Source organism: Fukomys damarensis, unplaced genomic scaffold (genome assembly GCF_012274545.1).
Source record: "Fukomys damarensis isolate Sample0158 unplaced genomic scaffold, DMR_v1.0_HiC HiC_scaffold_14, whole genome shotgun sequence".
In the NCBI taxonomy this organism is placed as follows: Eukaryota; Metazoa; Chordata; class Mammalia; order Rodentia; family Bathyergidae; genus Fukomys; species Fukomys damarensis.
In genome coordinates this window covers 44232137-44247066 of record NW_022900926.1, presented here as the reverse complement: position 1 = coordinate 44247066, position 14930 = coordinate 44232137, and the positions used below count along the sequence as shown (strand labels likewise).

Below are 14930 nucleotides of genomic sequence, written 5' to 3'. Positions count from 1 at the left end.
ATATAGAGAGAGAGAGAGAGAGAGAGAGAGAGACAGATCTTCCAGTGGAACCCATTAAATTTCACAATTAATATATATTTATAATTATAAAATAAATAATATTCATGAAATATTTGGCTACTCTAAGCTAACCTCTGAGGAAATTCAAAGTTAAAGATCTTTTAAATACCAAACATAACTGTGACAAAATACTTAATCCTACATTTGTGACCCTTTAAAAACTATTCAAGATCTATTCAAAAACTCAAACATAAGGCAAAGCTCTTGAAATTCCATAGTCAAGGACACTGCATTTATTTCTCTGTAAACTTATATTAGGATACTTTGGATGTTTTGGTAGATATTAAAAAGATACCTACCTTATAAAATTAGTACTTATTTTGATGTATGATTGAAAAACATGACTTTAAATTTTAAAAATGTATTACAATAAATGTCTCATTATTCATTCCCTGAAAACATTTATCCTTTGTTTCTCCATCCAACACATTTATCATTCATGATCATTTTAGTTTTTGGAAAAAAAAAACCAAAGTTACCAGTTGACAGATTGAGTGAATAAGGTGGATTATCCACAGTACCATTTTTGTAAGCTTGCTCTTCCATTGGCTGGCACTCAGCAACAGCATTACCTTATTTTTTATCATACTCATGAAAGAGGATTTCCAGAAGTGCTTCAAAAAGTGACAAGATTAATGGGACAAGTGTATTCAAACTGAGGGAAAATATGTGAGGGGAGATAAATGGCAATGTGTCTTTAACTGCAATAAATTTAGATCAAACTTCATATTACCCAGCCTCAGAAGATAGTCCTTTTGTAAAACAATGATCCAAAACTTGAAATTAAAGAAAAATGATTGTAGATCTTCCCAATGCCATACTGTATCATTTTCAAACAGGATAATCCAAGTCATATCAAAGCCTCTAGAATTACTTGTTTGACCTAATATGCGTCTTTTTAAAGAGTATTCTTGATATGTTGCCTAAGCTGGTCTTCACGTTCTGGGCCCAAGTAATCTTTCTGCTTCATTCTCTGGAGTTAGTGAGCCTAAAAGCGCATGCTAGTATTTATCATTAACAGGGCTCATACCTATTAATTTGTTTAATATTGATGAGCTGCAAATGATTTTTGTGCAGTAAAGATACAAAGATATCTGCAAACATGTTACCTCAAAGCTAAGGTTTTATTGACTTATATACAACCTGACAAGCTTATTTAAACATTTCTGACTATATGATGTTATATCTCAAATGCTTTTCAAACCAGCTCTGCAATTCTCATATGTCCTTCATTAATGAGTCAAGGTAACTCCATGTGAAATGCTCATTAGATAGCTTCACAAAAGCCCACTTAATACTTCAGAATAACTGGTTCATATAGCAATTTACACACAACTCCCTGTGCTTTTAAAGTACCATGATATTAATAAATAACACCATTTGCCAGATGGGAAATCAAGAGAACAGGACCCAAAGACATGATACCCAATATCCCATAGCTCTTGCTTATAAATTAAAATTTTCTTATTAGTACTTGACCAAATGTTATAGAAAAAAATAAAGAAATAAACCAAACACACAAGTTAGACTTTATGAGAGGAAAGCACATATTAGTCATCTTGTTCACTTGGAGTTTGTAAGAAGTAATTGGTACATGTATCCTTTCTTCTCATGTCTTAATCATATAGTCAAGTGAACTTTTTTTTTAATCCATGATGTGATATTTATGAAATAAGTCATACCTATTATGAGGGAGAAGAGGTTACTTTTTCCAAAGAATCAACTCTGCCAAAATTACCTGGAGGGGAAGTAACAGTAAAAATAAAGTTCCAGTTTGACCCAGAGATCAAGACTGCCAAGTTGGAGAATCTCACATAACCGTCCTGTGTATTTTCCTGGGTGCACCCTACAAAAAAATATGAAACAAAAGAGAGGTGGCAATTATTCATTCAAGAAAAATGTCTTCAAGTCTTTCCTGAAGATAGGAAATTGGATATTAAAAGAAAATGTTTCAAAAATTAAAGAGTTATTCCAAGCTATCAGCTTCTTCTTAGACAAGTTTTGGAACCAAATGATTCAATAGAGAACAATAATTTCTGACATATGTTGAAAGTTTAATATACCAAATACTGTGTATTGTGGACATCATTGTATAATGCTTACACAACAGCCCCATAAAATATATTGTTATTAATATCCTGTAGATTAAGAAATAGAATAAAAAGGGGATTGGGGATTTATCTCACTGGTGCTGCACCTGCCTCATAAGCTCCAGGTCCTGAGTTTGATCCCTGGTACTGAAAAAAAAGATGGAATAAAAAAAAATCAAATTACTTAGTGCTGGGATTACAGCCCAAATATGCCTGATTTTAAAGTTTGTATCATCAGCCACTTCGATAAGTTGACTATTTTATTATTAGATATTCATTAAGAAAGTAACTTTATTCTTTTTCAAGAGATCAGTACCTCTGTTTATTCAAAGATTCTATATTTATGTGGTAGTAGATTTGGGCCATTAGATGGGGATAACAACTTATTAGCAAATTGTAACTGATGTAGTCACTCTGCTTTAACAACTCGGATTTCCCAGGTATTGGTTTCCCCAATTTAAATGCAAAAATGGAAGCTTACATCTTCAAGCAATAAACTATTCACTACAAAGTGAAAGGAGCTAACTTAATTTAGGATCACATTCCCAATACCATAAATTATCTTTTGACTCCACTATCCCTAAATTACTTTGCTAATTAATAGCTACTAAATTCCATTCTGGAAATGTCACTGTGATTGTTATGGTGGACAGAGAGATAGGAGAATGGTTTTAAAGTTTATAAATTGGTTTTAGATCTCTAAGGCTCAAAGGTATCATAATGATATAATATCCTTAGTGTAACATTTTTCAATTCAATTGCTCAATCTTTTTTGTAAAAACAATGTTTTTCTTCATCAATTTTGCAGAGCTGACTAAAACTTCCTTTCTGGAAAACATCTTTTATTTCCCTCTTCAGACTCCCAAAATAAACAAAATGCCCACCAAAATGAAAATAAATAATCCAAGACTCAAATAAATGATAGGCACCCAAGATAAATGTAGTTTATACTCTTTAAAACCTATATGCATCAAAATTATGGTCAATAAACTCTTGCAAACAATGAATTGCAGTGTACAGATGTTCAACTTGAAATTGTTTGCTGCAGTTTTTCCTTTGACAAACGTCCTTATTGTTCCCATCTTTGGAAGAATACAAAGCAGCATTTAATCGGAATTGTCCATCGAGCACAGTGAGTCTGCCTCACAGAACAGCCGCCAAATTGCCTAATGGAAAGTGCTTTAGCTTTAAATGGGTTTACTTTTGCGTTAAATACCAGCTTGCCTTAGAGATTTCCACAAAGATATCCATATATATCTATGATATTCTCATATTTGAAGCATATGTACCCAAAAGCTGAAGCAGTTGCTGCCAAGTATAGTACATTACTCCAGGGTTCATCATATCTTTGGAATAGGGATTATAAAATACACAAATGCCAAGACAGGCTCCCTGATCAAGCCGGCATAAATAAGGCACTGACTGGGGCAACGTGGGATGAGGTAGAGTGTTGGGCTGGAAGCAACACAGAAATTGTTTACACAGCCACTAGGGAAACTTTCTCAAATGTGTTTCTTCAGGGTATATGGATTCTAAAATACCTTTGCAGCCCAACCATCTCAACTCACTCATTCACTCATCCCTTGTTATAGCTACCAGAAAACTTTCACATCTCCCATAAGTGGTTACCTTTAAAAATTCTAAGAAATTTTTCCTGGGAAAATGATCTACAATTAAATATTAAAGGACCTGGAGGACCCCTAAATAATTGTCTTTGAGTATATAAATCTATTTTGGGGGGGAATAAACATCTTTTCATTGAGGAAGGTCTACCAAGAAAAAGGAACATGAAATGAAATTGTGGAATAAAAGATGTAGACTAGACACATAGATAAGGGTTTTTAGTTGTTACTTTATTTTTCTCTAGGAAATACTTAGAGGAAGTTAGATAATCCATCCCAAGTGGTTTTGGTGCCATTCTTTCTGAAGTTAAAGAAAAGTATTTCATTATGGCTCCCAGAAAAACATTTGATTTTAAGAAATAGGGTACTTTCCCTAACATGAACTTTCTAAAAACAGAAAAGTACATGATTTCTTCCTTAATTCATTACACACACACACACACAGTGTAATGTATATAAGAAATTCTCAGCCTCTTCCTCACACTTTCCCATGAGATATCCTAATCTAACAGTGGTAATAATGATCCGTGTGCACAATTTGTTCTTAGTAGAATAAAAAAGTGAAATCTCTTAGGACTCTTTGATTTTTCCATGGCCACAGTATGAGTCCAAGCTGGTCAATGAGGACGTCCGTAGGATGGGAATACTATTGAGGACTGGAGTAAATCAGTGTCAGGAGTGGGGCCAAACATGGATTCTGAGTGAAATATGGTATAAGGGAAGGTATACAGTATGGGTAAGGCACAAGATGGAGTAGTATATTAGGTATGGCAAGGTATGGAATATGAGTGAGGCACAGACTATGGGTAAAGAACACAGTATAGTTATGGTGTGAAGTATTGGTAAGGGACTAACGTATTACTGAGATATGGAACATGACCTACTGTTACAGTTTAGATCTAGAATGTCCTCAAAAGACTCATATGTTCAGAGGTGGATCTACTGGAATGTGAGTGAATTATGGGGGAACTACACTCCTCAGTAGAATGATCTACTTATGACTTCAGAGGTGTGTGTGCTATTAGGGGTTGTGATCTAGTCTGTAGAGTGTTAAGATGCACCAGGGTGGAAATTAATATTTTTAATGCGGCTGTATTAAGATCAAAAGGTGAGTTAGTATTATATCCAAAGCATTTTCATGCTGATATACCAGAAGTAGCAAAATGATATTGAACAGAAAGCAGAATGACAGTATCATAGCAGACAGTTCAAAACTGTCTTATAATGCAGCTTTGAACCCTTAACTCGAGCTTGGATAGTTTTTCTTATTACCTATCTTTTTTATAATTTTTTTTGTTTTTTTAAATTGAGTTTATTGGTACATTTTAGGTATACAGTACAGTTGCATTGATTATTGGGATCTTGTACCTCTACATGACAGGTCTTGGTTCTCATTTTTTTCCCTTGTCCCTGCCCTCCCTTCAGCCCTCCTACCCTCCCCATTTACAAACACTTTATTTCCATCTTTTCATTTTCTCACATTTTTTTCTTTTCCCTTATTACCCTTCCTCTACCCTTCCCACTTTCCCTACACCTTTATCCCTTTTCTTCCCATTTCACGTCAGTTATCTCATTAGGATCTTATGTGCTATTACAGTTTATTCACACCAGAGAAACTATTCGGTATTTACACATGTGTGACTTATTTATTTCACTTAGGAATATATCCTCAATATATATCCATTTTCCTATGAATGAATCTAATTTCTTACCTTACTATCTTAATAATGCAGCTTGTTTCTGACAATGTGTACAGGAAATATTTGGTGCTCTCTTTTTTCCTTAAGATTTTGAACTGAAGGAGTTTTAGGTTTTGCTGCTTGAGTAAAGAAATGACTAAGAGCAAAACTAGATTCAGCACTATGATTGCTATTTTTAGCAAAGTGAGCAAAATAGATTGGAAAGCAAATGAGGAAATTCTTTTAAAACACACAGTATTACCTGTGCCTGTAAAACTGAATTATGCATAGAGCAGGGAGGATGCTAAGGGGAGCAAAGAGACTTGGGAAATTTGGAAGCAAATTATTTCTGTGAACAGGCTGAAAAGATTTGGGCTCTTAATAAGTAAGTAGATGAAGCAGGGAATTTATAGCCAAAATAATTGAAAGGCAACTTGAAAAGAGATGGTTGGAAAATTTATAGTTCTAATAAGAAAACAAGTGTTAAGCAGTAAGGGTTTTGAAGCTATGAAATGTTTAATCACAAGATGTCGATTGCCTCCTCAAGAGAGTTTTCAGAAGACAGTTCTGTTCTCTAGAGTTGATGAGGTGTAGCCTTACAGGAAACAAAAGGCATGAGCTAAATAAAATGGGGATACTAAAAAGCCCAATATCTGAGATCAAGTTATAAAACCTGATTAACCTGGAAACAATCATAATAATTTTATATCTTCCTTTTTAGAGAAAGAACAATTTCCTCAGAATAGCTAGGAATTGTGAACAAGATTATAGGAAGAGTTTTAAGTAAAAAATAAACATAGCCAGCAGCAGAGACAAGCCTTAGCATGTCTATGATTGACTTATTTTTATTCAGTTTAGGATTTAATATACTAGGGAACCATATGGACAATTTTAGAAATATAACTAAGATAGAGAAAGAAATAAATGTAAACTAATTGCCTGTTCTTGAAAATGAGCAATTTTGCAGATAGACTGATACATGAAATGACATAAATCATCTCGAAGTCTGCAAAGAAAACATTTGCGACAACACAAAACCAACAGAAATGCCCTAGTTGTTCCATGAAGAACATAAAGTCAATCTTTAAAGAGTTGTTACTCAAATTTTATAAGGATAAAGATATTTGATCAAAAATTTGTAGAAAGACACATGCAAACCATAGTACTTTAAAACTGCCAATGATTAATTGGTATTAAACTTCCTTTTAACATGCATTGACAAATCTCAAAGGGCTGGCACATCATTACCATGGTATCAGTAATTCTGCATAAATAGTCACTGCTTAAAGCCATGTTTCCAAAAAGAGTGATTTCCAAGAGTTGACAAGATTCTGTTTGTTATCCTGTGTAAATATCTGGGGAGTCACAGATGATTATTCTGAAAACAGTAATTTTTATTCTTTTCTTGTTATTTTCCTGTACTGTCAATATATTTCTTGAATATGCATATTTTGGCACATTTATCACACGTGAACAATAACTAAGCTAATATTAAGAAACTGTTTCTAATCTAAAACAATATAAACCTATAATTCATAGATTTGCTTGAGTCTTAGCTCCTTATCAAAATTATCCAATAATTCTGAATTCAAAAAGACAAAAAAATGAAACAATTAATTCATTGTTTCTATATTTTTAATTATTTATCCTTCAAGGACTTTCTTGAGAAAGGTGACCTAGACTGGAGTTTATAAGGATGAAGATAAATGCTTTCTCTTCTAAAAATGTTTTCTATGACCTACCTGAAAAATTCCTTTAATCAGTTTAAGTTTGGGGGTATTTTATTAATTTACTCATTGGAACTAGCTAGAAAGATTAAATATAATCAACAGGTTCATTTTTTTGACTTTTAAAATCTCTAACCTTCTATTTAAATATATGAAATAATTTTAGAATATTCCATTGAGCCATCTTGTTTTAATTAGACTGGTTTGATCTAAAATGAATTTCTCTTCACCTCAGGGTGACACCTGAGACTTGAACTATGATCATGCATGCAGAGGAAATAGATGTAAAATAAAGATTCCCAAGATTTGGCCCAAGAGATTGGATTATATACTCTGCAGAGAGACCCAAAAATGCATGGTTTAGGTTCTAGCCTGGAGAGAAAGAAGTGAATCTACTGTTCAAATAGAAAGAAAGTGCACAATTCTACCTGCAGCCAGGGAAAATTTTGAGGCTCTTTGTGTAGAGAAGAAACACCCACATGCAGAAAGTTGGAAGCTTTTGTGGAGGAGAATGTGTTGGAAGCTCTACCCCTGGAAACCACACAAAAGAAAGAAGACTTCTTGTAGTAAAAATGATTAATAATCTGGGGACAGGTTGAAGGTAGGCAAGTAAGAGAACAGGTAAAAGCTCTTCTAACTCATTGGAATACAATTATAACAAGAGTAAGCCAGAACACCTCTTTTTCTTTTGCCTTAAATCATTTTTATAAAAAGACTCATTTTAATTAGGCCCAGCAGCCAGGTCATACTTACTCTTACATGTTTCTCTAGCCTTTATCATTTTAGTAAAGGACAAAAATATCCAACCAGCATATCAAGCTCAAAATCTAAAAATTATCCTTAAATCCTTGTTTCTTTTACCTCTGGTAAACTCTGTTGACTGTACTGCTAAAGACGCATTGTATCAATTCTTTTTTAATCTCCACCATCATGTCTTCTTTGCCCTTCTACAAGCACCTGACTTGGTAAATTAATTCTCCTCATATTCCAATTCACTCCCGATAGCAGAGCAGTCATGTAACATGGCAGTCAGACCTGGTCACTTTCAAATCATCCAATGGCTTTGCACCTCTCTGAGTACAGCCCAAACCCATCTCTGTGGTCTCCAGAGCCCTTCGTAGGGCTCCAGCCTACAAAGTCCCCTTTTTGACTTTACCCTCTACAAAGTTACTGAGTTTCTTTGTTTTCTTTCTGTTTCTCAAACACATTCTCCTTAAAATATTTTCTGTAGACCACATTTAATACATTTAAAACATTAAAAATATAATAATTGAACCATCAATTTATTATTTTAATAATAAAAGACTATGTACTTTCTAATTCTGAAGCACAAAGAAGTGGCAACAGAACTAATCCTTAGGGATTCTGAGTTGTGACAGACCACTGGGGCCCACACACAAGCCCCTTCTCAGCTGTTTGAGTAGGCTGGATTTCAAAGATACTTTTGTGGGCCCTGAGGTCAAGAAAAGCTCTGCTATACCTGTTTGTTTCTCTCTGGACCAGACCTTAAAACATACATTCCTGGCTTTATCTACAGATCATACAGTCCAACTCTCTTGGGCCAAGACTTGACAAATATGTATTTTAATAAAATCCACTTTCATTTTCATATACAAGTTTCAAGGAAAGTAAATGGAGCTGGCAGTGTTGCTGGCTTTGAACAGAAGGTAAGGAAGGGCACAACAAAGTGGAGAAGAGAAAACTAACTCTGAGGGCCTGCTCTGGGTCGGATGCTTTAGTGTTGCTGAATGCATTTATTCTTCACAACTCTGAGAGCGAGTGTTTCTGTTTCCACATGAAAACCATAGTGTACTGGGTATATTTCTCCCTGGGCCAGTTCATGATGCTGTACCAAATAAGCGTGGGTACCAGGAGCACAGAGTATTTTGTAGAGAAATAGATTTTAGATCCAGCCATAAGCCCAGTGCCCCTTTCTTTACGCCATATTGAGAATACAAGTTAGATGAAAATGGTATATCTTTGTCTGCAAAGAAAGGCACAGGAGAAGGTAGTACCTTAAGTATTCTGATGCCAGGCTGCTTTCTTTTTATAACACTGTCCCTGTTGACAGTGGATGAAGAAGAATCCTTCCAAATCACTGCATATACGGACCATGAACTTTGCTATGATTTCCTAAGGCAGATATACCCTGGGTGGGTCCTCCATGTTTTCATGCATTGAAATTCAGTAACCCTCATGAAATATTAGGAGGGCGGAAACTTAATCTGGCTATAGTGTTTAGAGGAGGGGCCTTTGGCAGGTGAAGAGGAGTAGAAGAAGTCACCAGGGTGGAACGTCTCTGACTGAATACTTGTAGCTTCATACAAAGGGAGTCCAGACAGACATATATGCACATGTACACTCCCTATGTGTTGCCATGTGCTACACAGGACTCTGCCAGAAAGAAGGTCATCATTAGATGTGACCGTTGAAACTCCATGTCCAATGTCAGTATTTTGTTACATTAACAAAAGACAAATGCAAACATTTTCTGGGCAAAGTAATAATAGGTGTCTGCAAGTCTCAGATACCAACCTCTTAGCACTGATTTTGATGTCCCTTCCAGGGAAACTGAAATGGTCCATGGCTCTGAGGGGGAACCCAAGGATTCCACTCTTTGATTCTGAAAGTGGGGAAAGGAATGGGAAACAAAAAGTTGGATTCAAAAGTGTACTGTGAAGTTATATTAAAAAAGACGAGTGTTTAAACCAAAACATTGGAACATTCCCAACTGAATCAAACTTGATGGGTTTCCAGGTATTTTTAGTTGATCTGTTGTGGCTGCCTTGATGTCCTGAATCAATTCATAACACTTGACTTTGAGCAAGAGTCAGAAGTCTTACAGTGCTGAAGTTAGTGAGTAAGGCAGATAAAGATATACCATAATACTTAGAGTCCTGCATTCATCATATTTTTGATCATACCTCCTAAGGCATAAAGAGGACTTCCAGAACTGTTTCAGGAAGAGGCAAAAGCCAAGCATTGTGGAACATTCCTGGAACCCCATCACTCCACTGGGAAGGCTAAACAGGATCACTATGAATTCAAGGCCAGCCTGAACTACACAGCATGACCCTGTCTCAAAACAAAAAAGCAAACAAAAAAGGACACGAATAATGAGATAATTGTGTTGTAATCAAAAGGGAGTATTTTGAGAGGCATTAATGACAAAGTGTCTTTTACTACAATAGTTTTTTTAAACATTAACACTCTCTCTATATATCACACCTTCTTCAGGGATGGACATGCTCCTTTGAGAAGGCTTGCTTTCAGAAAAGATATGAGAGACCTACTTTAAAAATTTGCTTAGGGAGGAAAAGCATCAGCACTTTTTAAAAAAATCCTTGACAAAACTGTGAAGAATTCATAGAAAACAGAAAGCAGAATGTGACATGAAAGAAAAAGGACAAACATAGTAAGAGTAGCAAACTACACACAGTGCTCACTCTGTGAGTGTGGATGAGTGATGAGGAAACCTAAAACTTTGCTGTGTGAAGATCAGATGAGCCATTACCTGCTTGTCCAGGAAAACGAGCTGTGGCTGCACTGGCAGCTCTTTTCCCACTTCTCCATCTGAAGGCTGGACCAGGACAAAAAGAGCATAGGGCCGGACATATATTAGGTTTTCAGCTTTGAAATTGCTTGTGTTTCTGTAAAAAATAAAATAAAAACGATACATCCATAGAATTACAAATATTTTTACAGTAGCTATTTTCAATAAGACATTATTACCAGTGAACATACTTATACTTATTTATGCTACTAGAAATAATAATGTATGGTACAGTAAATAAGTATATATTGCTCCATAAAGTATACCCTTATTTATTTGATATATTTGCTTTGTCATAATAAAGTATGGATTTGGAAGAATGAGGGAGATGCACAAATTATGAATACACTTTTATAGCTATGCATTAAGATCAGTCAAAAAAATCCTCAGTAAAGGAAATTATCAGAGTGAGATATTCAGAGGTCGGGAATTCACTCAACAAGAAGCTAACAAACCAGGAAATTTCAGGTATTTCTTCCAGGAAATACCTTGATGTGCAGTGTGTTGCAACTTCTGTGGCATGCTCTCCCACCATTTCTGAGATAGTAAGATCATGTCACTTCACAGGTCTTGGAAGACAGCTAGCAGAAATCCTTAGAACACTCCAGCTGTACAATCCAACCCCAACAACCACCATTTCATAGTTTCCAGTTACGTGTGCAGTAAATAGAGCCAACAACAATGGACTGGACTGATTAATTGATTTTAATTGCAAGAAGCACTTACGAAGAATCTTGTTTAGAGTGGATATTCACCGAGCGCTACTGTGCCAAGTATTATTATAAACTCTTCATGCATAAATTTGTTGCATCTCTGAAATTATACTAGGAGGTAGGTTTTCTTATTTATATATGAAGAATAAGAGGTCCAAAAAGGTGTAAGTAACCTGCTAAACCTCTTAACCAAAATATTGAGTGGTGAAACAATGAGCTATAGCACTTCTCACCTTGTTCAGGTACACTAATTGCTGATGTGACTTAGCAATACAATAGTTATGTAATTCATGACACCTCTATACCCCTTTGGTATGCTGATGACCAAAGCAGCTTTATTAAAAAAATACACTTACTATTTAATTAAGCTGACTGTATATTACACATTAGTCATGCAACAGATATTTGGTGATTAAAGGGATATATATAGGTATCATGTCATATATATTACCCCAACATAGAGCACCCTTTAATAAGGTAACCTTCAATAGCCTAGGCGAGGTCTAAAAAGGCTTTTATTTTTGAAAATATAGGCAACTCTACTCCCCCATTAAATATTCATGAGTCACTTATTCTGTTATCCAACTGCTCCCCTCCCCCACGTGCACAGGAACGATAAAGTATTTATCCACCATGGATGGCACATGTCAGGTGAAGGCAGTGATTAGCCTGAAAGAGAAAGTAATGGGAAAGCAGATACAATGGGTCCCAAAACATGAAGTTTCTGCAGGAAGCAGCTGCACAATATGCCCTGTGAAACCTTGGAAGTGCAGGCAGAGTGGGCACATGTGGTCCTAAAAAGCCTCTTTTCATTCCACCAGCCAATACCCTGGTCTCCCTCAAGCCTCGCTCCCTGGGAGTTCAGTGCACACGAGCCCAATCATCACTTATTAGTTTATTTAGCCTGAGAGGCCATGGTTCTTTTCCTTTTTTAAAGGGAACAATTTAAACCAGATTTTTTTAAGTCTCTGTTATTAATTCTATCCTTCGATGGGTCCCAGGTTATTGGAAAATTTTTAAATCATTACCAGATTCTATTTCTCTCCTAACCTAGTCCATAAGTGTATTCTGATGAGGGCTGGGTACAGGCAAGCAGCCTGGGTTAAAGAAACTGAAAGACCCATTAAAGATTCTGACATAAGTACATTGCTATCTGGAGATGAAAGGATGGGAAACAACTGCCTGAACACTCACACAAAGTCCTGTCCCTGACACACTTTAAAGTTTATTGTGAGCAAATATCTCTTATTAAATGTAAACAGCATCTCACTGGAGGTCAGAGACTTGCTGCTGCAGCATATCCCAAGGTAATACCACTTTAAGCTCCACATAAACTCTTAAGCAGTTTCTATCCTAAAACCTGACCGTAGGTGGTACAGTTTTTTACGATATGTTATAATAGTGCAATAAATCTGTTAGCTTAAAATCGAATCTCCGTGGCCTTTTAGAGAAATCATCATTAAATGCAGGGTCCTGTTAATGATGCCATCGAAGTGAAATTGTTTAATCTGCTCAGGGGGTGAAAGGTCACCAAATGAATTTTTTATAATACATCAACTTGACACGCAATAGGGAAAACTGTAATAGATAAAAGCAAAGGAAAAGGGCACTGTCTTCTTCTGATAGGTCAATAGCAGCCAAGAGAGTCACTCATCCACTTTTCTTTCACAATGGGGCTCCTTTTGCATTTAATATGGACACCCAATTAATACCTCAGCACCACAGACAACCTCATTTTAGGTGACTTATAGCAATTTCTCCCCCTTCCCTGAAATGAAAGTGATCACAATACATCATAGCATTGTGCGAATTAACGTTAATTGATTCAAGTTACCAAGCAATGATGGGCCACTTATATAATCTAGGCGTTATTGGGTGCTAGAAGGGATGGAGGGAAGATTAGATTCCAGTGTCCGTTGCTGTGACGACGGGAGTCACCTGACACCTTGTTAGACAGTTGTAAGGTTCTATTGCTGGCCCCAGTGGGGTCGTCAGTAAACTGGAGTGATGTCCAAACATCATTACATGCTGCTCCAATATTAGAGCAAAAGGATTAGCAACTTATTGCAAGCAACCTGGATTTGTCATTGTGCTGTCGTTATCCAATTTCCAACAGCTAATGTGACTGTAGCCTGCAGGCAGAAGGACCTACAGCCAAACTTTAAAAAATGGGGGAGGAAAGTTCGCTCCATCTCTCCCAGTTTTAACCACTATTTAACAGCTTCCAATATCCAGTCAGGTATGTGAAAGAATTTTTTTCCCCTTTATCCCAATACTTAAGTGCAGGCTAACAGAGAAAGAATAAGAGAATACAGAAATTTCCAAGTTCTGAGATCACCACTATTCATCCTTATTCTTGTTTTTAAATCTGCCCTCTCTCTGGAGAATGGGATCATTTCTATTTGCATGTCAAATCAAGCAAAGAAATCAACAAATACTCCTAAGGTTGGAAACTGGCTTTGGATAAGACCTACTGTCATGAGATGAAGGCAAAGTTGGGGACTAGTTATATTTGCTTTTAAACCTTCTCTTCCTCACAACTACTAGCCAGGTTCCCATAAAAGAACCTCATGCTTTGATGAAATGTTTCAAGGTTTCCTGATTTTTGGCCTCTCTTGTTTTATATTGGCTAGATAAGGCAGCATAGTCTATATGTACCATGAGAGGATTTAGATTTTAAAAGAGTTCAAATCTATACCCTGGGAGAAAAAATAATTTCTCTAGTCAATTCCATCTGACAAAGCTACGTTAACCCTTCTATTATACACACTGTTCAAGGCACTATAAAATATACAAAGATAAATAATATTGTATAACCTCTGTCCCTCAGTAATAGTCTTCTCTATTGTTTGTAAGATGAGGATAATTTTCTTGGCTATCTTTCCGAGTTGATGTATACTATTTTATTTATATTTCATCACCCTTAAGTTCCCTATTAATCCAAGACAGGCTCACTGGGAGGGAAGAAATGCTATACGACCTAGCAGTTTCCTTCTGCCACTGTAGCTTAGCGATTCCAGCCTGGTATATTGTAAGTACCCAATACATGTAACTACATTACCACTTTACCAACTCAGTACCCACTGTGTACTTCCTGTGATCTTAGGTCACTAATTACCTCTCAAAAGCTATCACCCATCTTGTCCGAGCCAACTTCAAGATCTGGTGCACTCTTCAATCCACATTCCTACAGCTCTACTATAATATTTACAGCTAAACTGTTGTGATTTCCAGAAAGTAGTCATTTCAAATTGAGTTTGGGGTAACCCAAGATGTAGGAGTATATAAAGACAAATAAACACGATATCCATGAATATTAATTAGACAAGTAAAAATCCAGAGAACAAAAACTGAAGTATTTTGATTGGCAAATGTTTTAAAATAATGTCATAATCAATGCAATATGAATATTTTATCAAGGATAATGAAAAGTCTGACTACATTTTTAAAGATCATGCACAAATATTCAACTTCTTGTGTATTCTG

The 14930-nt window shown here is 35.9% G+C and overlaps 1 protein-coding gene across 7 annotated transcripts in view; it reads right to left on the bottom strand.

Annotated features, from left to right (window-relative positions):
* Positions 1-14930, bottom strand: part of Pkhd1 (PKHD1 ciliary IPT domain containing fibrocystin/polyductin) — a 458548-nt gene that overhangs the window by 27549 nt on the left and 416069 nt on the right. For all 7 annotated transcript variants that reach the window (XM_019208499.1, XM_010631095.1, XM_019208501.1 and 4 more), the window contains 3 exons: positions 10693-10828; positions 9714-9801; positions 1799-1906 (listed from right to left, as the gene is read on the bottom strand). In XM_019208499.1, the coding sequence (XP_019064044.1) occupies positions 1799-1906; positions 9714-9801; positions 10693-10828 (332 nt within the window). The remainder of the gene's footprint in view (positions 1-1798; positions 1907-9713; positions 9802-10692; positions 10829-14930) is intronic.